Here is a 27,800-nt window from a genome sequence, read left to right on the forward strand (position 1 = left end):
ATGCCAAGAAGGAAAACAGAGCCACAATAAATCATTAAGGGGTATAATTCGATCATCAGCTGATATTGGTGCAAACCTTTGTTCCTAAAACTTAATTTATGTTATTTAGTTCCTCAATGGAAGGTGTCATTTTTTTCCTTTTCAACACTTGTTCTGATAAAGAAAATAAAGACTGGGAAATCTAGACTTTATTGTGAGTATTCTCTCTAAAAAGTAGCGTTTTTATCCGCTATTACAGCCAGAAGTTGTTTTTTTTTTTGTTTTGTTTTTTGTTGTTGTTGTTGTTGTTTAGGCCAGACACATTGATCAAGGTGTGGTTTACTCATTTATTCAATACATTTGCAGGTGTAAGTCGGTGCCTAAACCTTCATTTCGCCGACCGTTTTGGGCATGGAACGGGGAGGGTCGGCTCGCTGATTTCTCTCTTCTCGTTGTAAAACCGGTTCAGACAACCGACCTGGATCGCGCCGGTCACGGGACGTCTTCCGTTGTCAGTCCTGAAATTTCTGGAGCGGTATGGTTAGGGCGAAGCAACAACACAGTCCACTGATTGGGGGGCAGAATACGTCACTACATGCAACAAGCAACACAAACGGAGTTCCGTTGTTTGTATTTTCATTAGTTGTACATGAATGTAAAACAATGTCAGCAAGTAGCAAGTTTGGGAATGAGAAAGGGGAATCTGAGAAATACGCAGAGGTGCTTTGATGCATTGGATGGTATTTATAATCACAGACCGACAAACTGAGGCAGGTTGGACTCAGCGACCGCTTTCTGGAGTCACTTGTGAAGCCTGTGAAACATTTTGTTTTTGTTAAGGTCTGCAGAACATTTATTGCAGCACAAAAGCACTGAATATTTGCACAACTTAAACCTCGCCTGCCTAGCCCAAACTGCGATAGAAACATTCTCCTGAAATTGCAGACCCTTACCTGAACACGCTGGTCCACAATAACCCGCTCCGCTCCGTGCTGAACTCTGCAGATGGATCAGTCATTTTAAAAAAAAGCTCTGATGCTCCTGTTCCAAGATGCAGAAGCTGCCGGTGCAGAGGTGGGCTGAAAACATCAGAATTACTCATTATTATTAATGATATGCAGACACATAGCTTCTGATTGGCTAACAGCAGGCATTCGGTCATGCTGCACAGTCACCATCACCAAGGCACTGTCTGTTCTCCTCGCTGCAAAAAAAAAGATTTTTTTAACTCATTCACTGCCATTGACGACTAAAGTCGTCATTTTAGATCCAACCGTTCACTGCCAAATGACTAAAGTCGTCATTTGCATCGGAATGAGCCCCCGCGCTGAGAGAACAAACATCTCAGCTCTGAAGCCGATCTTCATCCGCATACGTCACAGATCACATGATCAGGAAGCAACACATCCATGTGTTTGGAGATCGTTTTGGGCCGTTCCTGTAAAAAAAAGTGAGGCGCGAACCGGAAAAGCGTCTGCCGATCACAATTCGACAACGGATTATGAAAGAACGGATAACGCTCGAAACACGCGGCTTCTTCCTGATGTAAGAGGTGAGTCTCCTCTTTGTTTTGGTTGTTTTGGCGTCGACATCATGCTAGCGCTCAACGTTCTGTGACTCTTAAAAAAACAGTAAAAACGGTGAGAAACGTTGGCAGCGAAGGCCGTTAGTGATCAGGAAACGGCTGGCAGTGAGTGAGTTTGGAAGCCTTGCTGTGGAAGAGTGCGAGACAAATGGCTGAGGCCATGGATGCAAATTCACAGTGTGAGACATAGATATGTGAGGTTTTTTAAACCCTAACATTTCATCATCTATTTTCTATCAGAAGCTAATGCAGCAGAGTGGATAGGTGTAGGAGACTGTTTTCGTTTAGCCTGCATGAAACTCAGAGTGACTGATTATAATCTTTAAAATCATCTTTTAAATGGTTTTTCAGTGTTCCACACCTGTAAATGAACAGATTTGTAAAAGAGAACTTTCTAGATGTCATGAATAGAACCAGAGTTACTCAAGAAGAACTTCATTCTTGCTGCGTTCACCTCGTTCAAGACCAGTGGATGTTCCTAAATGTTTCATTTTCACACTCACAGAAAAGGAAATGGCAGTTACTTTTATCAAATATTGATGCCAGTCTGATCAACCATGCAGGACTGACATTAATTAAAGTGTGCCAGAAATTTGTCTAATCCCATTGTGGTTTGTCTAAGTTTTGTTTTTGTGTCTTGAGAATTTAAGCATAGATAAATCCACCTCCAGCTCAAGGGTGACTCAAAACATACTACAGGATGGATACCACTGGGTAACCGTGGTGTGACCAACAGTTAGCTGGATCGCTCCCCTTTGATACCCCTTTGCACCACCTTAACCATTCATTTAAGGTTGAATGGATGGTTTGGAAACACTCATAAATATTTTATAGTAAGTCAGACTGAGAATACATGATGCAAATAATTTCTTCCAATGTGGCTATAAAAAGATTTTCACAGTTCTTTGACCTTTTTTAGTCTGTTTTGACAGAAATATATTTTGCTTCTACAGATTCATAAATCATTTGAAATGTTTGGCTGGCAGGCGATAAAGTGCTGATAGCGTGCGGTTTGTAGGCTATGATGACATTTAACAGCATTTTGTTTTCACAGACACACACACACACACACACACACCCGCCCTGTTTTTTACCTGAGGTATCTTGTTTGATGTGTGCTTTTAAGGTTTGTCTTTTTTGCCATCATTTACCTCTTCCTAAGTCAGAGTGAAACTGCTGCTGTGGTGTAATTTAAGTCTGCAGGACTCCGCCTCACATGACCCTGGAGCTTTTAGATGGCGAGTGGAACTCAGAGTTTGTAAACATCAAGAGAAAGAGTTCATTCTGTTGCTGCTCCGTGATTTATACACTTTTATCTGTTTCGTCCTTTGTTCTATATGCTTTTGGGAAATTGCAGTTGATTTACTGTCATTTAAGAAACGCCATCAGAAAACTGGCAATTTTCTTGTTTGTGAGACCTGCAGGTTTCTGAAGGCGCTGAGTACAACTATGGATGGAAACAGACTTGGCTTGGCATCAGACAGCGTACATTAAAGTATGCCTATTTGCCCCTCTTAATGTCTACTGCAGCTTCCTTCCTCTCAGTGCTAGCTATCATTACACAGGAAGGGGTGAGAGTGGCTGGGAAGATGGTGTCCAATTTCAGCTCCATTTGAGATCTCTGGAAGAGATGCACCAGACTGCGTAGCTGCACTGTTGTTTATCTGTCAGTTTAGCTCTGTGCCCCCCTTCCCCTTAGTTTGTGCTAAAAATGGCTAACTAATACTAAACCAGTGCCAGCATTTGTATTGTTAGTCATTGGCGCATATAGCTGCAGACAGCGTGCCTGAAATAAACAGCAACCACATGTGGCGTTCCTCGGTGGAGGAGAGGAGGTGAACGTTGTGTGAGTAAGACATCCGTTGGTTATCTGGGAGGGCACAGAGCTCTTTGTTCTGGAAATATTCAGAAACTTACTGCTTTTGTTGTTGCAGCTAAAGTTTAAATACATTTTTAGTTCAAAGATATTTGATTAAGAACGAAAGAGCAGTTTTTAGTCCTTTTTTTATTATTAAAGGGGCATTATGGAAGTTTGACAGCCAAAACATGTATAGAAATAATAAATTTCTTCTTCATACATTCTCCTGCAATGCCCTGGTCCTGTAGAATGAGTCCTGGCATTTTTACTGTGATTGCCTGTTTTTCTGTAAAATCACAGAAAAAGAGAGCTGCTCGGGTCGAGCAGGCTGCTTCATGCGCGTTCACGCTCAGGCATAGCCCGTAGCATTTGCTATCAGTAGCTTTAGCAGCAGAGAGTGAGGTAGTGCCAACTCAGCGACTTTGTCGCTGTTCCTAACGCCTAGTGATGAACCTAGCTACATCTCTGAGGACCCTTAGCTACTTTCTTCTAGATATTTCCTGCAAATTAGCAACAAAATAGCCATTTTCGCTCCGAACCGTTCTTTGGTTTGATGTTGTTTCAGGTGTCATCAAGGATATAAAATTTACAGATGATTTGAATGTCACTGGTGTGTAGCTCCCCTTGTAAGATGTCTGACTCTCATGCAGAAGACCTGGGTTCGATTCTGGATGTGAGCTTAGTTTATTTAGAGTTTCTTTTTTACATTAATGGTATATTTTTTTACAGTAAGATGCCCAAATTTTAATTTGAGACTCGCCGCACGGCATTGCATTCACAGATAAAAAAGATGTGGGTTCAACTTTCATTTTGGAACAATTTTTCAAGCAAGGGAAGGGAATGATCTGAGCATGCAGGAGGACTGACCCATCATAAACCTTTGTCAGCTGTGCTGAAGAGAAATGTACAGAACCAAATTATTTAATTAATTAGCTGTGCGTTCTCCTGTCCTCTGTCCTCCGGGCCACACACACACACACACAAGGGACTGTCTCAGCTGTAATTTTCTTTAAGGAGTGTGCACGTACAGCATGCGCGCCTCGTGCACGAGCCTACTATTGAAGCTGCCGTTACACTTTTGGCCTGAGGGGGCAATCGCGAGCATAAAAATTCAAAATTCCGTAAAGTCCCTTTAAAGCATTTTATTTAGATATTTTTGTTTATACAAGTAAAACTGAATAAAATATGAATCAATCTTAAATTGGCTGCTAAATTCAAGCGTTAGACCATCGTTGTCGCCATTGGTAAGGCTGGTGATATTGTTTTTGTCTGCACATGTCCATTTGCCTCTATTGTTAGGAAAATATTTCATAGACCATTAGACAAAATTTAAGACAATTTCAGAAAGTAACCATTGGGTGTATGAAGGGCATGGCAATAATTTGATAATTAAAAGCGTGAAAAGATGTGTGTAGGTTTCCGACATAACCCATGTCCCTTTAGGAAGCTGAACCAACCCGAGCCACCTGACAGAGTGACTCAACGTAATACACGTGACAGCCCCATCCAGTGGGCAACTTTCGTTTTTGCGCATACATGTAGTTATCGTCCATTTATCGTAATCGAGGTGAAATCCTCAATACACCATGGTATTGATTTTAGGCCATCTCGCCCAGCCCCTAGGTGTACGCCTTTGATGGATTACCTTTTGGAGTCAACCTAATTTATAATGGCTGCTATCTAATCTGCCTTAGCCAGCACAAACAGGCTATAATTTGTTCAATGTAACTGAGTTAATATTTAGTGTGGTGGTTAGGTGTGGCTAGGAGTCATGGACATCAGATACTCAGAAATTTAAATGAATTAAAATGTGTTATGGATGGTTACCAGAGTAAATAAACATGCTATTTCACAGCATATAATTTGTTGATACTATTGTTTATTTTATTTTATTTTTTTTTTGTCTTAGTTACCATTTGAGCTTCATTGTTTCTCAGGTGGCCTAATAAAAATGTAAACGTATTCTTCAGAAAATGGTGCAAAGACGGGACTGAAAGTGAGCCGTAAATGTCCAAAGAAAACACAACTCTAGATTTTCTAAAAGCCCGGAGAACTATTGATCACAAACACATTAAATGAATTGCTCTGGTACAGTTTGAGTTTTGATTTAGTAGCTTTTCAAATCACTGGTCAGGCTGTAAAGAAAAATTTTAGCTCATTTTATTGTTTTATATATTTATATATTTATTTATTTTTCCAGAGCTTTTTCCTTTCTATCATTGTTACTTAAAATGCTCTGCAGCTTTTTGTAATTTCTGTTTTACTCTTGTGAATTATTCTCCTGTAATTCTTAGAGTGTGGGTTGATAAACATGCCATAACGCAGCTCACTCTGTAGGTTAAGGAACCTCAAGCTGTGCAGTGACACAGAAGGGCTCAGAGAGGTGTGATCTCACATTGCTGCTGCTCTGTTACTAGCTGGTAAATGAAAGCGGAGTGGTGATTTTTTTTTTCCACCGTTAACACTCACATGCTCTAACGTTCAGATCCTGTGCTGCAGGCGATAACCATGATCTTTTTGTCTTTGCAGGTTGCTAACACAGACTGTCGGCTTGCTCTACGTTGGCAACTATGACAGGCCCTTTGCAAACATGAGGGTGAGAAAGCCAAAAGTGTTGTTTTGTTGGATTCATCCACATGTTGCTCCAAACCCCGCCCTCTTATTCTCCCCCAGCATCCTTTTCTCTTTCATAATTAACCCATTAACATTTTTTAACATGTTCATCATTTCCCCCTTTTCAAAGTAATCTGCAATGCTGAACTAAAAATGAAGTTCCTCCAACAAAAACTCATTTATTGTGCGAACTTAAAGCTTCCAGACAAGGTTGACTGATTTCTCTAATTTATTCAGGATAAAAACATGCCAGCTTTCATGCCTGGTGGATTTTATCATCACGTCTGAATATATATCAGTTTGGCACTTCCTGATTCTTCTTTTTTCATTTACCCAGTAGCTCTTATTTGTTTCAGCTCTGAAAGTCTTAACACAATCCGAATATGTTACTTCTGCTTGCATTTGATTTTTACAGAAATGCGGTCCTGTCCTTTGAATTAATTTCAGTTAGATTTGTTTTCTTGAGTGGAATCTTCCAATTTCTAACCCTACTGTTATGGTGCTGTGATTTAGTAATCATTAGGGTTTTTTCTGTTCCATTTCTTTTAATTGGTAACAGTTTACTGTGACTGTCCTTTCACAAATTGTTGGAGTCTTGGTGTCTTTTTTTTTTAAACGTAATTCAATAAACTCCTTATTAGAGTTTAGCTCTAATATTCCCAAATTATTAGTATGCTCAGAGGACTTTGTTTAGTATTTCATGGTTTTTATACCTAAACTGGTTATTAAGCCATTCATTTAATTTTTTCTGCCAGTCCAAGGTAAGGTCATAGAGGTAAAAAAATAAAAAAAAATCCAGGACCTGGACCTGGGGGTGTCTTCACTGTGCAATGTCCCCAGAAATCCTCCAAAAGGAGGGGGCTGTGATGCATCCTAGTTAGATGCCCAAATAATGTCAGTTGACTCCCTTCAGTGAATCCGAACAGCTGCTCTACTCCCAGATCCTCCCAGACCACCTTATCTCGAATGGTCCTGTCACATCTGGGTTAATTATGTTCAAATCTGTGCATTTTCCATGCTTAACTAAGTGTTTGTTTGTTTGTGTGTTTGTTTATTATTTATTTATTTATTACCTGCTTTCTGGCAGTCAGCTTCGTGCTCAGCCGACCCAGCACACCCAGTACCAACTGACTGGCCGACTAAAGTTCACACCTACGTATTAGAGGGAGCCAGGGATTGACTAGTAGAATCAGCCAGCAGCGGCTTCCCGAATGCACGATTCATAATGAGTTTGAATGCATCTTCTCTAACTGTAGCTTAGAACCACCACTCCAGCCGTGAGAGCACAAAGGACAGACTGCTGTGGGAGGAGTCCACAGAAGTCTTGGTAAGCGAGTAGGAAGCTGTGTGCTTCATCTCAGAGTCTACAAAAGCAGCACTGCTCAAGGTCGCCTTTAAGGGAGGCATTACTGATCTCTTCTCGTGTCTTTGGCCCTGCCCATATGCTCCAAGACTTTCATGTTTCTGAGAATGACGTGTGAACCACAGACAAGACCTTCCTGCCCGGGAGCGGGCTGACCCAACCGTGGGCCCAGCCGGGCCAGTTGTGAAAATGCCATAAGGCTGAGTCCGATCATTCTTTGGAGAAAACCAATTTCAGCCACTTGTGTTCACAGTTGCCTCTTTTGGCCTTGACTCAGATCTCATACCTATGAATGTGGGTTGCATTGTAGACAGACTAGTATACTGAGAGCTTTGCCTTTCATTTAGCTCCTTCTCCACCACAACAGACCAAGCTTTGGTCTTAATTTTTGCAGTTGAAGTCCCAATCCATCTGTCACCTCCTCCTACCATCATTTGTGGACAAGACACTAAACTGCCGCCTTGCATGCTGAAGGTCATGGCTTGAAACCTCAACAGAGCCACATCATCTGCAAAAAGTAGAAAGGCGGCACTGAGGTTGTAAAACCAGATGCCCGCCTTGAGAACCTTGGGATCTTGTCCATGCACACCACAATCAGGATCATAGATGAGTAGCAGCCCTGGTAGATCCCAACTAATTCTAGGAATTATTAAAATAGATAATTAAGTAAATACAATCATAGTTGTTTTATCCCAGTCCTGTTATGTGCTATGTGGATATGGCAGAAAACCGTTCTACGACCGTTTGCTGTGTTTAGGTTATGTAAATGTAAAGGTGTGCTCTGGTTTGATGGAAGGGGTTTTCCTCTAACCAGCATCTCATCAGTTTTACTGTACAGTAGGAAATCAGTACTAGGAGGCAGAGAAGCAGTTGTAATTTCTCATTTGTTCTTTTTTTGATAATGCCCTTGTGTTACATGGACATTTACCATTTTAGCTAAATGACTTGTGATATGCTTGGGTATTCCAGCAGTCACGGTTCAGAAACACAACAAATGAGTGTTTCTCTGCTGCCAGAATCCCAAACATCAGCCCTGAACTCTGTTGCTGAACTTGGTTGCTTTTCTGTTTGCTGCTTGGGTCTTTAAACGGATACAGATGAGAAGCCGCAGGCCTGAGGGGATTCTTTATGAAAACGTTGTGTAAAATGTGCTTTATAGTCAATCTTAAGTGAAAATCTGTTAGAAATAATCATAATTGTATGTCATAGGAAGACAAAATTGCTTGTAGTTTTAGCCAGAACACTGTTCCTGATTTATCTGACACCTCTGCTCAGTAAGTGTGTAAGTTTGCTGTCTGCTGTGAACCACCACACAGTGGCCTTGACATTGTTTGCCTTGCTCATGGGCATGGTAGTAAATTCAGCACCTCCATTAGATGTAATTCGAGGCACATTCATTTGGCAGCTCATCGAAACGCCCTCGGCTGCCGGTGGATGGAATCAAACCAGCTTTTTTTTCCCTGTAATTTGAAAAATGTGTTAATCTTCATGAAAACCAGTTTTAATAGGTTAATTCTTCAAATTTTGTTCTGTAATGTTGTAATTTGTGTCGGTTCCTGCAGGAAATGAATTTAGCAAAGAGCTTTTATAATGTTTTAATTTGTCTGCCCGGCCTGTCAAAACCTGCACGGGCTGAAAGCTTTTTATCCTGCTGCTCTTGTCCTGCAGGTTTTAGTTATGATAAGATGTTTTAAAGTCTGTGTAAGTTCATTCCACAAGAATTATTATATTATAACATAACCCATGACTCCTTTATTTGATCTAGGACAAGCATTTATATCCATCACTTGGGTATTTTTGTAGTTTTTATCTTATTATTTGTTACGATCAGACACGAGGTGAATTACCCCCGCTTGTGTTTCTCACATCCATTGTGACTTCTCACGAGCACAATCTGTCACTAAAAAACCAAATGTCTTGGGCTTTGTAGTTTGTGTTTGTTGATAATTTTGTAAGCCTATCTAAGTATCAACCCATTCTAACTGGAGCTTTTAAGAATATTTATTTAACACCAATTTTTGTTAAGTTATTCAGTTATGGGAAAATCATCATAGTGATTATTTTAGACAATGATGTAATATTGTTATTATGTATTTGCTAAATATGATCCAGAGTTCACATTTTAGGAAGACTGCAGCTCTGATTTATCACAGCAGGTGGCAGAGTTGTGCTGTGTAGTGATAATGAAATTTATCAGTATAAATTAAGGGAAAAAAATCAGTATACTGCCGTAAGGATGATATATTTATTTAACTGATTATTTTCATATTGAGACCTTAAAGCTTCTTTCCGGAGTACTTCTCTTATCCGATGGCACCTTCTAGTGGCTGACAAGCAATCACACAAAAACTCTGTTCCTCTGTTTTTTTAAGATGGCGACTTTACGTTTCTGTTGACAAATGCTTCAGTAGCCGACAAACAGAGCTAAAACGTGTTGTTTTACGAATATTATTCTCATGTCATGTTGTGTTTTCATATATTTATATTTTAAAGACTTGTCCGTGAAAAGTTCATCAACTCTGCATCAGCCGAGGTATTCCTTAAATTTGAAGCAAGTAAGTGGTAGTCTAAAGCTGTTGGTTAGTTCATGTCAAGTCCCATCAGTTGTCACACACACTGATGTGTGTGCAAGATTTGTTCTCTTTGACCCATCCCCTGGGGATGGGGTGACAGCGGCTGCAGACACAGCTGCACTCGGGAACCATTTGGTGGTTTAACCCCCCAGTCCAACCCTTAATGCTGTGTCAAGCAGGGAGGCGTTGGGTCCCATTTTTTCTAAGTCTTTGGGATGACCCGACCAGGAATCGAACCCTGATCTCCCAGTCTCAGGGCGGACACTCTACCACTAGGCCACTGAGCTGGTGTCAGCGTTCAGTTTCCTATTGCACGGAGCTTTGCGGGGCAGGGGGCGTGCTTAGCAAAAAAATAAATAAAAAGACGTATTGCTTACATTTTATCACAGTACATGATGAGACAATCACTTTTACGGATTTCTGACAGATCATACATAATTTCTGAAAGGGGGAAAACTCCGGAAAGCAGCATTAATTGAAGCACTTGTAGACACCAAGAGATTAAACCAGATTTACTTGGTGGATCAGTCACATGAGCCCATTTTGGCAACACTGCTACAAAAGCCAGGAGGTCCAAGGCAGATGTCAGTTATCAAAGACACAAACATCATTAACTGAATGGTGTGTCTTATGCCGTCAGTGTGTTTTGCCCTTGTTCTACCAACTTCACCTGTACTTTTTCATTCAGCACCATCGGACACTTTTGGGTTTAGCATGGTGGGGGGTGGGTTATTAAGGCAGTAATCTTTTTGTTTATTTTATTTTTTTATATCTCCAATCATTTTGAGTCAAAATCTGAATAAAAAAGAATTTAGATTCAATGCTAATTTTAAGATAAATGTATATCTTTGGAGACTTTTAAATGGATTTTATTCCCTTTTGAGACCGGAAAGTCTTTAAAATGTGGAATTTATGCCGCTTTCTCCAGGCATACACTTTTAAATCAAATTCAAGTGTCACTGCTTTCTGAGTCCATGGCCTGTCCATGCAGATTATTAATCATAAACAAATCTGAATGGTTCCTGACGGTTGAAGGCACCAGCTACGGGGGAAAGCAGCTCTCTAGGAAAATAATGCCTTTCAGTTTTTATGAAACTGTGGAGCCGTAGCAGCGTGCACTTTAACCACATGGTACTTTCATACGTTTAACTATTGTTTCCATCGCAGAACTTCCTAATTTATTTGTCACCCAAAGCCATCGCTATCATTCAAGTACCATCAAAGTGTTTGGAAGAGAGTTATCCTTGCCCGTGGGTTTATTCTAAAGCTTTAGATGTGGGATTAAGAACCTCAAACATTGTCATAATATTGAAAGTGTTTTACTAGAAATAATACTTGAAAATGCTTCACCTGAAAACTCGTCAAAGTCTGTAAAGTTCAAGGCCCAAGGTCGTGTGTGATTGCTGAGAGTTGAGTTTTCTTTTACCTGACAGACCTGACAATGAGCTGTACATCTGCTCTTGACTAATTTGCCTCCTTTACACATCATTACCTTGTTTTTGTCCTCTTTGTTAACCTGAATGACTGAGATAATGATCAGTATTGTATATATTCACCAGAGAGATGAATCTGACATTATATAATTGGCTCATGAAGAATCTGGCTTGTTTTCTGACCTGGCAGATCAAGACTTGTTTAATGTACTTGGCTTGGGTTGTTACAGTGTACACACAGACTGATCTAATTCTGCATGTCTGCTGAGTCCTCTGGTTAAAGTTTGTGTTGAACATGATGTGAATTTTCCCAGGACATCTGTTATTTTCTGTCTGGCACAATATATTAAAGATTGTGCATCTTTTTGGATGCTGATTTTTATTGATATTCTTCCCTCCGATGGTGCTCATATTCATTCTTTTGCATCTTACGTCCTCGTCTGGCTTCGACGTCGTCTCATCTGGTTCTCTGTTATTAAAGTGGACCTGAGTGCTGCAGCAATGCAGACCTGTGAGTCTCTTCTGATTAAGTTCAGAAGAAACAAAGGCAGGGTCAATTAAATGCATCTATTCAAGGAAGTTTCTCACACTGAATGTTGATCCATCTGGTGTACTATCACTTCAGCGTAATATGTGAAACCCCAAGTGTGTATGCAATAGTTGGTGTGAATTAATAAGGCAGCAGGTCGACTATTGTGGTCACATTTTCTTGTCTCAGTCTGGAGTTTTTTGTGGTCTTGCCCTTGGGTTTGGGTTCCTGAAGGAGGACGTTTGCATTAGTTTGTGTGAGCTTGGTTGTCTTTTAAAGGATGCAGCTACATCTTCATCTTCTGCTTCTTTTTTTTTTTTTTTTTAAGAGTTGATTGCTGGGAATCAACGGCCCTTTTCCTGCCGATGCAGTGGCCCATATGTTGGCGAAAGGGTCAGCCATTTGCCGATGTCCAGACATCTCCCACCTTATTTTCATGCTAAAATGTCACTAATAACATCATTGATGCACAAAATTCCTGAAGCTGAATCAGTTTTTGAACTGAACTGTTAAATCATCTCTTTGTGCACTGCTCAGTGTTCAAGTCAGACACCTAAATAAAGTTAATTTAGAGTATTTATTATACAGATGTTATTAGTGACCATAAATCCATTTAAATTCACTTTTAATATAATTCTGAAATATAAATTTAAATAAAATGATTCAAATATTAGTAATGTACAGCTAAAACCCAATTTAGCTATAAAATCCATGACTTTTGTTCATGCTACCAGAGGTGTCACAGCCGTATTGCCCGAAGAATGAAGCTGTTGCACATTCTGGCTTTTTTTTTTAATTATTATTATTATTATTTAATGAAGCAATATTTTCCTACAGATGGCAGGAGATTAAACAGCCAATGGGAGGTCTCTAATTAAACACATGGATTTCTTTCCTTAAAAATGGTTTCCAAGGATAGGAGCATGACCTCAAAATGGTCTCTCAGCCATCCTAACCAGATGTAGGTCCTTCCTGTTAAATACAAAGCAGAATAAGGATGGTGGTACTACTTCTATGAGCTAAAACTATCTGAAATGAGTGGCGTTGTTCCTACATAAAGCCCCATATTATAAAGTTTTAGTTCTTAGCTGCAAATAGGAATTTTTCCTGTCTTTAAAGAACACATAAGAAACTTTATCATCTAAAAAAAATGACATCATGTTTAGGACTGCTGTGTTTCTGGAAATGTAATATCTCATAGTGGAAAGAAATCCGTGTAACTGTATCTGATGACACACTGGCATTGTGACACCACTAGTGAGATGTAACTGAATGTGTCATCGTGACATGTTCATGTTGGGAACAATCGTATCCAAGTGACAGTGAGCTGGAATATTAAATCTGTATCCTTCAGAAGACTTTCCTTCAGTCTGGCTGGAGATTCCTCACTTCCTTGTGTCCAAACAAGCAAAAGCTGTGGGATGGTCCCCAGTAAATCTGAATCTTTCCAAGTGTTACTATAAAAAATATTTGTTTCTGAACTATGTCCCAGGAATACCATCAGCTTTTTTGTCTTGTTGCTTTTCCATTTTTCCTCCAAGACTCTGTGTTGCTGAGTTTAGTGCAGTAGTGTAATACAGGCTGGTAACGAGTTGGACTGTCCCTGATAACTGGTTGCACACGTGTGCTGCCATAATGAGACGGATTTGGATGGATTAGGCACCAAGTGGTGATGAAAAATGGCAGCCAACATGTCAGGCTTCAGCAGCAGGGAGAGATCCAGCCTGTAGCTTCACGTCCCGCCTGCCCATGCTGCCCTTCGATTTTCTGGCAGTTTGCTGCGTCGAGCTTTAGTCGAGCTTAGAGATCCTGTCGCTGCTTTAGATCCTCTGCCGTACTTCTTCTCCTCAGGAAAAATAGTTGGCTCGAGGGTTTGTGTCTTCAAAAGGAGATAACGCAATTAAAATTTAACAATAGTTGCATTCAAATTTGGTATTTTTAAAGCTCTAAATGGCATTTCTAACACATTCTTCCTCTTTGGTCTGCCTTCTTTCTCTCTGTTTCTGTCTTCCTTCCTCTCACACTTTCTAGCTTCCTGTGTGAATTCAACACCTACTGTGAGCCCAGATGCCCGACACTCTGGGATCACATAAGCTCTTACTTTGTAGTGTTTTGCCAAATGTTGGGGTTTTCCTGGCAGCTATCACTGTCAGACACGTGCTGGAGGTTTTAAGCACATTTTGAAACCATAAGGTCAATGAGTTCAAGTTCAATCACTTATGCAGTTTTTTTTAAATATTATTATTGTTTAAAAGCACATTTCTGCTGCACTTTTTGCCTTCCATGTTCCCAACAGCTCAGGGGTTTGCATTTTCCAAGTCTGAGGAGTCCTCTCAGTGAGACACGAGTCCCTCGACAAATAAACAACAGATGCTCAAATGTCTTCTTTGACTCATACTTGATCTTCAGCACGTTGTGCCTTTTTTCATAGACTTTAGCAGTGTTACAGTGTGCAGCTCTGATTTTTGGGGTTTCAAAGCTGTGTGATGTAATAAGTCAGTGATCCTGTGCAGCTCCGTAGGTGGACCAGGATTTGCTGGGCCGCTTTGTTCAGAAATGTATCAAAGCGATTCAGGAGCTGAATACTTTGGTGGAAGATTCTGAAGTGCACACTGCAAAGATTCATTCTAATTATTTAATACAGATTTTTAAATATTTGATTGCCTACACAATTTTTGTCTGTCATTAAATAGAATAGGAACACAACGTTTGTAATGTCTGTACATATAAGGAGTTTGTATAAAATAATTTATGTTATAGAAGTTTTAAAAATAAAAACAAAACTCTACAACCTTGAACTAGAAGAGGGAGTTCACGCTTGTTTGAACTGGAGACCTGTAGGGTTAGGGTTAAATGATGACTCACACTTGTATAGCCACTATCATTCGCCCATTCACACACTGATGTAACCACAGCTTCTCTGGGGCACACTGACAGAGGTGATGCTGCCGAGTCCCTCCGACCACCACCAGCAGGCAAGTTGGGTTAAGTGCCTTGCCCAAGGACACAACAGCAGAATTCTCTGTCCGGAGCCAGAATCAAACCTGCAACTTCTGATTACTAGACAACCCGCTTAACCTCCTGAGCTTGTGCTGACCCCCAAGTTTAGCTCACTAGAGCTGGACTTCTACATCATAGGAAAGTGCATCTTGTTAGAAGTTGAACTCTATATCTGAGGATGGCGCAGCTTCTTATAACTGGAACTCTATATCAGAGAGAGCTGTGGTTCTCTAAACCTAAAGCTCTATATCAAAGGGAGGTGTGGTTCTTTAGACCTGGAGCTCTATATCAGAGGGAGGTGCAGCTCCTTATAACTGGAACTCCATATCAGAGAGCGCTGTGGTTCTTCAGAAATAAAGCTCTATATCAGAGGGAGGCCTGGTACTTTAGAACTGGAACTCTATATCAGAGGGGGGGTTCTTTAGACCTGGAACTCTATCAGAGGGGGTGCAGCTCCTTATATCTGGAACTCTATATCTGACAGAACTGTGGTTCTTCAGAACTAAAGCTCTATATCAGAGGGAGGTGTGGTTCTTCAGAACTAAAGCTCTATATCAGAGGGAGGTGTGGTTCTTCAGAAATAAAGCTCTATATCAGAGGGAGGTGTGGTTCTTTAGAACTGGAACTCTATATCAGAGGGAGGTGTGGTTCTTCGGAAATAAAGCTCTATATCAGAGGGAGGTGTGGTTCTTTAGAACTGGAACTCTATATCAGAGGGAGGTGTGGTTCTTCAGAAATAAAGCTCTATATCAGAGGGAGGTGTGGTTCTTTAGAACTGTAACTCTATATCAGAGGGAGGTGTGGTTCTTCAGAGCTAAAGCTCTATATCAGAGAGAGGTGTGGTTCTTTAGAACTGGAACTCTATATCAGAGGGGGGGTTCTTTAGACCTGGAACTCTATCAGAGGGGGTGCAGCTCCTTATATCTGGAACTCTATATCTGACAGAACTGTGGTTCTTCAGAACTAAAGCTCTATATCAGAGGGAGGTGTGGTTCTTTAGAACTGGAACTCTATATCGGAGGGAGGTGTTGTTCTTCAGAAATAAAGCTCTATATCAGAGGGAGGTGTGGTTCTTTAGAACTGGAACTCTATATCAGAGGGAGGTGTGGTTCTTCAGAAATAAAGCTCTATATCAGAGGGAGGTGTGGTTCTTTAGACCTGGAACTCTATATCAGAGGGAGGTGTGGTTCTTCAGAGCTAAAGCTCTATATCAGAGGGAGGTGTGGTTCTTCAGAAATAAAGCTCTATATCAGAGGGAGGTGTGGTTCTTTAGACCTGGAACTCTATATCAGAGGGATGTGTGGTTCTTCAGAGCTAAAGCTCTATATCAGAGGGAGGTGTGGTTCTTCAGAAATAAAGCTCTATATCAGAGGGAGGTGTGGTTCTTTAGAACTGGAACTCTATATCAGAGGGAGGTGTGGTTCTTCAGAAATAAAGCTCTATATCAGAGGGAGGTGTGGTTCTTTAGACCTGGAACTCTATATCAGAGGGAGGTGTGGTTCTTCAGAGCTAAAGCTCTATAACAGAGGGAGGAGTGGTTCTTCAGAAATAAAGCTCTATATCAGAGGGAGGTGTGGTTCTTTAGAACTGGAACTCTATATCAGAGGGAGGTGTGGTTCTTCAGAGCTAAAGCTCTATATCAGAGAGAGGTGTGGTTCTTTAGAACTGGAACTCTGTCTGAGGGAGGTGCAGTCCTTAAAACAGGAACACTGTATCAGAGGGAGCTGTGATTCTTTAGAATTGGAACTATCACAGGTAGGTGCAGTTCCTTTTAAATGGAACTCTATGTCATAGGGAGGTGCCGTTCTTTATAACATTGTTTCTATATTGGAGGGTGGTGCAGATCTTTAGAAATGGAACTCTACAAATCTCAGAACTTCTGTAATACTTTAAATAACTGTGTTAAACCATCTCACTCAAGCAAAAATGTCCTGTTTCTTTCTTTTTGCATGAGAAACAAAACCATCCCTTCATTTGTTTCAAGTAGAGAACCATTTTCCTCTCTTTCTGCTCAGGCTACCAAAGAGCTCAAACAGTACGACAACAAGATCATCGAGTGCTCCTTTGCTAATAACAGCTGGGTGTTTATGAGGCAACGGGCGGACAAAAGCTTCCCCAACTCCTACACCACAGCCATGGGTGAGACTTTGTTCTTCACTCCCTGTTATTTGTTATCTCCTCTATCTGTGTCTGTATCAGAGGGGAAACAAGCATTCAACCTGCGATTAATGACCTGTTTTATCTCTACATCAGCCTGTTCCCAGTTAGATTTTAGCTTTTTAAGAGTGACTGTGTGTGTGTGTGTGTGTGTGTGTGTGTGTGTGTGTGTGTGTGTGTGTGTGTGTGTGTGTGTGTGTGTGTGTGTGTGTGTGTGTGTGTGTGTGTGTGTGTGTGTGTGTGTGTGTGTGTGAGAAAGAGCAGATGTTGTGTTGTATAAGAATGTACACCAACAGTCTGGCCTTATACTCGGCGCCCAGGACGAATTGTTTTCATCCTGCTCTCTCTCTCTCTTTGAGTCCAGAGGCTGACATTTTGCTTTCTTTTTTCTCTCAAATAACACCTCTGTGAACAGGTATCCAGGATATATTAGAGCCTGGAAAAAACAAGAAAATTAGATCAATACCGCTGCTCCGATAATGGAAGTTCACTCGACAATTACGTCTGATAATGAGGTGCACGATCCTGAGATGCCACTTCGTTATTTATACATTTTTTCCTCTCTGCTTTTCTGTTTTCTGCTCTGTGTGATAACTACGCAAAGGCGTGGAATTAATCTACCGGTAGTCGCCCTTTGCACAGACTTGTTATTTACCCTGCAACTAAATTAGCACTAATGCTCTGTGCATGCATCTTGCACCTGTCTAGGTAGTTATGAGCTAGAGCTACATCTTCATAAACTTTGATGCAGAGACCAGTCAGCACATCCTCCCTCCTCCCTCCTCCCTTTCTTGGCCGTCTTCATCTTTCAGCAGTAGCAGGGAGATGACGGCACAAAGAAGATGAGCGATGACAGTCTTGTCGGGCAGTTTATTAAGTCGAGCTTTTTACGTAATCATTAATCCAGGTTGTTTTTGTCTGTCAGATGCATTCTTTCAGACATGTTGTCTGAAAGAGTCGATCAGGTGTCACATTTCCACACAGATGTGGTCATCAACTGTGTTTAAATGCCATTTGGGGTTTTTGACATCAGGAATAACATAAAAGTGATGAATGCAAAACAGATTTATTCTGATCGTACAACAAGTGGTCATTCCGGTGGTAATTCTGTTCAATAATATTTTAACATTTTATGGATATTTCAGAATAGGATGCTTTTCCCTCTTTCCCTCTGAGTTTATAATCATTAACTTCTTGCGTACTCGTCCCACTCTTATTGGGTTTCTCCCCAGCTCAAAAGCTGAAAATGTGTGTTTATGTTTTACATTCTGATCCATTAGAGTTTGTCTTGGACTGTTGCACCGTAGCATTTCAGAGAGCGTAGTAGACTTAGGACTGCTAAACCATGTTGTAATAATAACACAACACTAATAATTGGAAATATTTTCTAGGTAATTATATTAAAATTAGAAGCTGTGCTACATTTTTGTTTCAAATAGTCAAACGGGGCCTAATTTCACGCTTCATTTCAAGAACAGGGACAAAAAACAGATCAGCTCCTGCCTCAGAGAAATATTGTTATTTCTGGTGCTGCTTCATAAAAACCAACTACATCAGCATTTAGAGGAAACAAATGTGTGAACACAAGAGTGGATGATGGAGTGCGCATGCATGCATAATTGATTAGCTCTTTGATGAGCTGTTTTTGAGTAGCATCTCATCAGAGGGCTGGCTATGGCTTAAAAGTAGAAAGTGTAGCAAAAAAAACAAGAAGCACATGAGAGAAAATGCATTAAAGCACAAACTGAACAGATAGAAGGGGATGGACCCGAGTTACTCAGCGACAAAGTGTGTTTAATTTAAAACCCTTAACAGATAGCATTGCATTTCTCCATCAACTGATGAGTCACAGTTGTTTAGTCCAATCAGAACTTTAACAACGTGCCAAGCGGATAGGGATCCGGATGCGATGCTCTGGAAAGTTTCTGCATGTATTTTTTGCAGACGCTGCATGCGGATTGTCATGAAGTTAAAGAAATTACATGAGCCATGTAGGAAGTGAGGCATGTTTCTTCAAGCTGCGTCTGGTAGATTTCAAAATAAAACCCAATAATGCATTCTTTTTTAGAGATTTTAAAAAAATTTAACTCATTCGCTGCCAGCGTTTCTCACAGTTTTTACTGTTTTTTTAAGAGTCACAGAACGTTGCGCGCTAGGATGATGTCGACGCCAAAATAACCAAAACAAAGCAGAGACTCGCCTCTTACATCAGGAAGAATCCGCGCGTTTCGAGCTTTATCCATTCTTTCATAATCCGTTGTTGAATTGTGATCAGCAGACGCTTTTCCAGTTCGCGCCTCACTTTTCTTACAGCAGCGGCCCAAAACGATCTCCTAACACATGGATTTTCTGCTTCCTGATCACGTGACGTGTGATTAAGATCGGCTTTAGAGCTGAGATGTTTGTTCTCACGGTGCGGGGGCTCGTTCCGACGCCCACACAGTAAAAAAAATATGCAAATGACAACTTTAGTCGTCATTGGCAGTGAATGAGTTAATGGCAGTGTTATCGGTGTACAGTGTGTGTTGGCTCACATTGTTTTAGTGTCACCTTTAGTCATTTGTGCTATCCTGGGAAAGTGTTGAGCATACAAACTACAGTCGTGTGAATGGCAGTCAGTCAGGAAGCCGTACGGAAATCAGACCGCATCTGTTTCGTACTCGCTATGATCAAGCACAAATCTTTCCGCACACACTCATCACTCTGGGAATGAATGAAATGAAAAGCCAATCATGGGAGAGCCCTTCTGAAGTGGGAATTTCACCTAAGATGCTGCTTTTTTTGAATATGCAAGCGGCTGATGGGTGGGCGTGGCCAGGGACTGCTAGTTTTTCTTAAAGTGACAAAGCCTTAAAAGGACTTATTCTGGAAGGTACTGAAAATGTCAAGAATAAAACTGCTGAGATTTCTTCATGAGGGATTTAGTGCAAAGAACCTCATAAACATGTTTAGTATCGACCTATTTTTCCCTTTAAACAATGCTGCTTTCTTATTTCAAAATGTGGGACATCTGAATAATCTTTCCAGGATAGTGGGGGTACTTTACCATGACTAATGACGATAATTCAAGCTATGTGTGTGAAAGTGCTCCAGACTGACGTAGAAGGGGGGTTAGAAACGTTTCTCTTGTGAAACGTTTAAGAGATTCGGTTGCACAACAAAGTCTGTGCATCTCCGCTTACAGGTCATTTAGATGTTTGTCTGAAAAGGAAGCCAAGTTTGGTGTGGTTGAAAACACCTGTCAGCACCTCTGTCATAACTTCCTTCTCTCCGTCTGTGTGTTTTTATTTATTTTTTGTTTGTTTCTCTCCAGCTGTGTGTAAAAGCATCCAGGAGCCCGTCACGAAGGAAATCCTTTTGGAGTTTCTGGATCGCTGTGCTCAGGGAGCTAACGCACAGAACAAGAAACGCCCACCTGACCCAGACGCTCAGCTGATGCCCCCTCCCCCTCCCAAAAGACCCAACTGGGCTGTGCAGTAGCTCAGCTGGGACCGCTGGACTGTCCCATGGACATACTAAACACCCGGCTCACCAACTACAAACAGAACAAACATGTCCGCTCTTCTTACTGTACCACCTTCGCTTCCTCAGCCTGATCATGTAAAAACCAGAGAGACGCAACGGCCTCAGTGTGATTCACTCTTAGATCTCTTTGTAGCTTTAATTGCTTGTGCTCTTATTAAAACACTGAACATGATGCTTAGGTTATTTTCTGATTGGTTTTTTTTCCTATTTATTGTTTTTAAGTCTGAGCTGATTAGTATTCATCAAGAAAGGACTGTTATGGCAACGAGTGACAGCTTTGTTTACATTTTGTCGATTTTAGTTTACTCTGAAAGAGAAGTAAACATCATCAAAGTTCAAGTCTGGCGTTTTTATGCCTTTTAGTTTCCAATCAGCACAGGTCCAAGAGATTACTACAAAGCTGCACAGATTTAAGGTTTAGATCCGTTAATGATTTTACCTCATTAGCTGAGCTCACCCAGTGGTGTTCAGAGGGATTGTCCGATGTTTTAAATATATGATCACGAAGCACTTCGGGATTATTCAGTCCAACTTTCAAACAACAGACATAACAGCATCACATGTCATTAAATACATTAAAATAGGAACAGTGGTCTGAGAGAACGATGACGCTGTAGCAGCACACAGAGTTAGGACAGGGTGAGGCCATGGGGGGGCTTTAAAACAAATCAACATTAAAAGTAATCCTAAAAAAAGAACAGAAACCAGTCAAATGAGGCTGCAACTTGGGAAATATGCTTGTATTTCTGTATACTAGTTAAAAGGTGTACAGCAGTATTTTGCACCTTGTAGAGATAAGTGATGTAGGAAGCATGGACTCATTTATCCACTACATTACTGTAATCCAGCCGTGGTGGCGAAGGCATGGATTTCTGTGCTGCCTGGAAAGAATGGGTTTTTATTTCAGTCAGCGGCCTCAGCTGCAATAAAAGCTCAGTATAACCTTTGATCAGTTCTGACTTTTAGGTCTAAGATCAGTGTCTACTTTGACCCTGGGGTTAAGGACAACTAGTTCAAGCAACCCACTAAGGGTCTGTCTTTTTCTGAGAGCTATCAAAGCCTTCATGTCAACAAGACGTTGAAGCACATCATCACCACACATCGGTGCATCTTTCTCTTTGGGAGAAAGGAAGAGGCTTAACACTGAGCTCTGAGGGACACCACATGAGAGAGAAATGCAGGACTTATCTAGGACCTAATCCCAGGCTGACGCTGATGGTGGCCTGAGGAAGTAAACGTAAACAAAACTGCTCTGTGTTTTTAAAAAAGAACTACAGCATGGAATTAGAGATACGACACAGCAAGAACACACCTAAGATTATCTAGGACCTGAACCAACCAGGTGAATCCAAGAATGTTAAGTGACAGTGTGACGTAGATGTGTCAGGCTTTTCTAATCCTCGAGTTTCACGTCTGTTTACTATCAGAATACAGTAGATATGTGTAGGAGACTATTTTCATGTTCAGACTGCATGAAAAGCTCAGAGTGACTGATTATAGTCAGAAAAAACATTTAAAGAGATGGTTTTTCAGTCAACCACAGCTTTAGATAAATTACAAAAACTCGATAAACAACAAAGTAGTTAAAACGTAAAAATAACTTTACAGCTTTTGCACATTTCTAATTCATAAAGATGTAACTTTCAAACTTTCTTTTGCTATAAATATTTTTAGAAAGAAAAGCAAAAATTCATGCAAGAACTAGAGTGAAAAGTAGTGAAATGGTGGGAAAAGGTGTTGAGAAATATTAGATTAGAGGTTATTCAGAACTTTTTCTCTTTGCAGAAGGAAATTTGCGGCTTCTTAAGTTTACAGGAATAAAACAAATACTTTTAAATGGTTTAGTCCCTCGTTTTATCTTGGTTAAACCTCCTAACACGTTATCCTGAATCCTTTGAGCTTGTGGGGTGACCGAGCCAGTCAGCAGCTGCTCTCTTTTTGAGGTGGTTCTGATTAAAAGCTGAGATGAACGTTTGATTGTCCTCCTGAAGGGTCCTCCTCCAGTTCTCGCTTCCCCCTGCTTGACCTTTTATCTCCCTGTGAGGCAAACACAGGTAATCCGTCTCTCTGAAGTTTAACAGAGGCATCAAGGCTCCTTTATTTTATTCCCAAAGGAAAACCTTGTTGCCAGGAAACATTTGGATTTCTTTTGTAACCTGCTGCCCACATGGATGCCTGTTGCTAGGAGTGTTGCCCTTCAGATGGATTATTTCCTCACCACAGGAGAGATATAGGAGTGATTGAAAGAACAAACAGTGGGTTTTGTGTTTTATTCTGATTTCCTTGTATGATTTAACACTTGGTTGTTTGTTGCTAAAACTTTTGGAGCTTCAGGAGGTTCGTTTGTAACGTGTGCCTCTCCAACACAACGAAGGCTTATTATTAGATGAAGCATTTATTGTCATTTCTACCACATGTGTAAGACATACAGAGAAACAAAATAGAGTTTCAGTACACACAATTCAGAGATCAGACATACATGGGCAAGACACATGACAAGAATTGGTGACTGCGGTCATTCGCAACACGAGTCGTGCTACCTTAATAGATGAAACGGAATTACATGAGGATAGGTTGGGGGAGGGACAAAAAAGGCATACCAGAGTTCCTTCCGACAGGGCGTAGCTGTACTATGCAAAAAAACACCTCAAACATATAAGCATGAACTTCAACATTCACAACATGAGACTCCGATGGCGGGGGGGGGGGGCTGGGATCCTGTTTATCCAGGGCCAGCAGCCATGTGCGGCGCTCAGCCAGCTGTGTCCACAGGAGGGAGAGAGATCTTGGGAGGAGCATAGAGCACAATCCTGCAGGTTGATGTTCTCGCTGTGAAGTCCACAATCTGAAGGCGGGGGATAGGACAGGTTCCACAGCATCTGTCTGCATTCCTTCCTTCGTGGGGGATGATAATTTGCAGCTTCAAGGCTGCCTTGGCGTCAGATTAGGATAACAAGACTGTGTTTGGGTCAGGCAGAGATAATTTCCCCCTCTGCCTTCAGTCTGTAACTGATCATTCAAGTCCTTCAAGTGAAGCCAATTCAGGTATTAAACATCTCCACACCGTCCGGTGACCCTCTCCGAGATGGCATCCATTTTGCGCACTAACACCGGTAACGCAGCTAAGACATTGTCCAGCTTACGATTCACCTCGAGTAACGTCCCAGTCCGTGAGGTCTCCGCCCGGACGGTGCTGTCCATGGGTGCGGGTCGCCCTCCAATCGCTCCCGTCTTCCCAATTTTTCGGAAAACCAGATATCCTCCCATTCCAATCAGAAGAAATCCAGTGATCATCAGGCCAAATATCCACATATCTTCGATGTCCTCAATGGACAGCTGAGAGAGACAGACGACCTTCCACTCCTTCCAGGAATCGAGCATATATCCCGCTACGTGTGTCCCATGAGGGCAAGTGGGAGCCCCCTCCTCCGTTCTCATCGTAGAAAAAATCTTATCAATCGCGTTGAATGACCAATTAATTAAATCCATTTCTGAAAAATAGTGATTTCCAGAGGAAATGCAGAGAAGCGCTCTGTAGGCAGACAGGACAAAAAGAGCCTTGGGAAAAAAAGATAAGGGAGCAAAGCAGAAGCGTCTGTGCTCTATGAGTGCCAAGAGAAGGCTTGAAAGTCAGGATTTGTGTTTATTTTCGGATCAGGGTGACGATACACAGCAAATTCAAAAGTGTTTATTTTCTGGTGTTGGTTCAATTTAACACCAAGAATAGTTAATTTAACACTAAAACGAGTTATATAGTTGAAATGTAACACTGACATGAGAGTTAAAACCCAGTGTTAAAAAGGAGTGTTTCCTAATCAACTCTGTAGGAGTCATTTTGGACAAAATAACTCCTGAAAATCTAACCATGAACTCCCACAGCAGCTGTAACACCTGCAGAGTTCATTTGTAGACTCCACCCTTTTATTCTAAAAGTTGGACTTGTAGCGGCCGATTGGCTGCAGAGAGTTGCAGGAGCTGCAGTGGGCGAGGTGCATTGTGGGTAGTCATGTTTTTAGTTAGTTTGTTCTATTTTGAGGTGTTTATGCATGTTTATTTCGCGGAGTTGTGTTGCTCTTAGTACTTTGCTTAGTACTTGCTTATTATGTCATGCTTGTACCGTAAGTGAGGAGGCCGGTCAAAAGAATGGGGCCGCTGTGTGTTCCACTATCACAATAATAATATGGTGCATGGTTAATACTACATGCTCAGGACTCCACTTGTCATCCTCTCCCACTGACTGATAGCAGTCATGAGGTGTACAAGGCATGAGTTAGCCAGTGTTTGTCAGTGTAGCTGGTAGCTTCCTGGCATGGCACACTGAAAAGTGTTGAAATTCATGATATCATGGTGGAGATTAATAACTTGAGTGTAAACTGACTCTGAAAACTAACACTGGTTGTAGTGTACACAACAAATTCAACATGCTCAAAATAACTATCAGAGCTGATTTCAACACTTTTAAAGTGTCTATATGGGTCCAACCCAGTAAGTGTTGATTTAACACGTTTTGAAGAGTTGGTACTTTTAACTCTGAATTAGTGTTAGATATTTCACTCTAGAGGAATTGGTTTTTAACACTAAATCAGAGTTAAAGTACCAACTCTTCAAAACGTGTTAAATCAACACTTACTGGGTTGGACCCATATAGAAACTTTAAAAGTGTTTAAATCAACTCTGACAGAGTTATTTTGAGCATGCTGAATTTGTTGTGTAGGAGGTTAGGCATGCAACAGGGAGAATTTAGATCAGGAGTTGGGAATGAACAAAAGTCAGTGAGTGTCTAAAAAATAGAAATGTAAAACAAGTGTGAGAGAGTTTTAGCTTCCTGTTTGACGGCGCCCGAGGCGATCGTTCTTCTAGTAGCGATGGATGAGCTGAACTCCCAGGGCTCTCCTTCCCCTCCTGCCTCTGGCTGCACATGAAAGCCGGCTGATTCCCATCAAAGCCACAGTCACTTTCTTTTTGGTCGTGAGCTTGCCGCCGCTGAGACGTCACCCCTCTTGCTCTGCAGGTGCAGGATTCACACCAGCAGATACATTTCGCCTCCCTTTTGCATTCACCCAGATTCAACCCCTGATGCTGTAACCCAAAACAGGTATTTTTCTGTATTTCATTCACCTCTGTGCTGTGTTTCTGCATCTTTTTTTAATGTTCCTGGAAGACCCTGCCAATATGGTGGCTCAAAACAAACACACAAGCTTATGAAAAGGCTCATCAATAATGCCTTTTTCCTTCCTCTGGGAACGTTTGAGCCCTGGAGTGGAGGAGGTTGTATGGATCTGGAAGTGTAAACACACTCCGTGTCCTTGCTTGAGCACAGGTGGTGCAGCACAGATTATGGGGCTTCTCGGCTCAGGTGTTGGAGAGAGGAAGCAGCCTCCGAAATTAGATCAACAAAAATGATGCACAGGTTACCTGGGTATTAATATCTCCAATTTTAAATAATGCAGTTATATGGCTCTCGCTATTCTATCAGAGGGGTGGAGAATGGCTTTTCTGTGTGTGTGTGCGTGTGTGTGTGTGTGTCTTATTGTCATATCTTTATTTTAAATCTATATTGTTCCAATTAATTGCAGGAAAATCACTCAAAATCTCAGTTTTCATTCAAAACTAAACCAAATTCCCACAGTTTTTATATTCTTCAAAATGTTGATGCTGACAACTTCCGTTAAGCTTGTTGAAAACAGTATCTCTCCAAAAAATCTATTCCATTTGCCCATTAATTATTTAGAGACACTTTAAGGGTCGCTGCACATCTTTTCCTGATTCCTAAATCCACACTGTGTCACTAAACTTGGCCCAGTTACGTTCTTCTGCAGAGGTTAACTGGTGATAACGTTTCTGCTCGCCCTTACATGATGTCTCAAACACGTGTGTGGTAGTTTGTAATTATGAGCTTATTTGGAGCTATTTATCTCAAGGTGCTCCTCTTATCGAGCAGCGTGAACTCCAGCAGACCCCAAAGTCATGAATCAAGTCTTCATCTGACTGATTTTAATAACGAGTTTTACTCCTGATAATGGAGTCAGACAGTCCTGACCTGATTACCCTGCTGAAATTAGAGTTTTAATTGCATGAATTTTCCTGCCGCTGGAGTCGAGGCGGCACGGCGATGCAAATCTATTACCCAACCGTTCTCCACTTCGTATACTCTGGTGGAGGTGCCGCTCAGCAAAACTTGACTCCCATTCCAGGTTCTCCAGGAGATGAAACGTGTTCTGTTGTTTCAGGAGGATGAGATGTTTACATCGGCAGTGAAAGTGCTTAACATTAGCGAGTTGATCCACCGTATCTGCAACTAATCCACCAAAGTTTAAATTTAGGTGAAGAGAAATGGGCAAAACTGACTCAGGCGTATTTTTCTGCAAAGAAAAGAAAAGACCTGCAGAACATCTTTGGGATAAAAAAAAGCCAAAAAACTTCAAAGCAAAAAAAAGAGGGTAAGAAACAACTGGCCACTTTATTGGGTACCCCTTGTTAGTACCAGGTTGGACCCCCTTTTGCCTTCAGAACTGCCTTAATTCTTTGTGGCATAGATTCAAAAAGGTTCTGAAAACATTCCTCAGAGATTCTGGTCCATATTGACATGATGGCATCAGGCAGTTGCTGCAGATTTTTCGACTGCACATCCATGGTGGGAATCTCCCGTTCCTCTACATCCCAAAGGTGCTCCGTTGGACTGAGATCTGCTGACTGTGGAGGCCATTTGAGTACAGAGAACTCATCATCATGCTCAAGAAACCAGTCTGGGATGATCTGAGCTTTATGACATGGTGCATTATCCTGCTGGAAGTAGCCATCAGAAGATGGGTAGGCTGTGGTGTTGCCACAATGATCAATTAGTACTAGGGGGCCCAAAGCGCGCCAAGAAAATGTCTCCCACACCATTATACCACCACCACCAGCCTGAACTGTTGATACAAGACAGGATGGATCCATGCTTTCATGTTGACACCAAATTCTGACCCTACCATCCGAATGTTGCAGCAGAAATCGAGACTCATCAGACCAGGCAACATTTTTCCAGTCTTCTATTGTCCAGTTTGGGTGAGCCTGTGTGAATTATTGCCTCAGTTTCCTCTTCTTAGCTGACAGGAGTGGCACCCGGTGGGGTCTTCTGCTGCTGTAGCCCATCTGCCACAAGGTTCGATGTGTTGGCACCAACAACCATGCCACAATCAGATT

The 27,800-nt window shown here is 41.3% G+C and overlaps 1 protein-coding gene across 2 annotated transcripts in view; it reads left to right on the top strand.

Moving 5' to 3' along the window:
- The window catches only part of rngtt (RNA guanylyltransferase and 5'-phosphatase), a 116,774-nt gene extending 95,987 nt beyond the window's left edge, over positions 1-20,787 (top strand). The window contains exons 14-16 of one of the 2 annotated variants that reach the window (XM_015947531.3): positions 5,952-6,018; positions 16,949-17,072; positions 20,404-20,787. In XM_015947531.3, the coding sequence (XP_015803017.3) occupies positions 5,952-6,018; positions 16,949-17,072; positions 20,404-20,570 (358 nt within the window). In that variant the 3' untranslated portion in view covers positions 20,571-20,787. The remainder of the gene's footprint in view (positions 1-5,951; positions 6,019-16,948; positions 17,073-20,403) is intronic. The other variant, XM_054748073.2, reaches the window with a different exon arrangement.
- Positions 20,788-27,800: the final 7,013 nt, after the last annotated feature.

Source organism: Nothobranchius furzeri, chromosome 2, assembly GCF_043380555.1.
Source record: "Nothobranchius furzeri strain GRZ-AD chromosome 2, NfurGRZ-RIMD1, whole genome shotgun sequence".
In the NCBI taxonomy this organism is placed as follows: domain Eukaryota; kingdom Metazoa; phylum Chordata; class Actinopteri; order Cyprinodontiformes; family Nothobranchiidae; genus Nothobranchius; species Nothobranchius furzeri.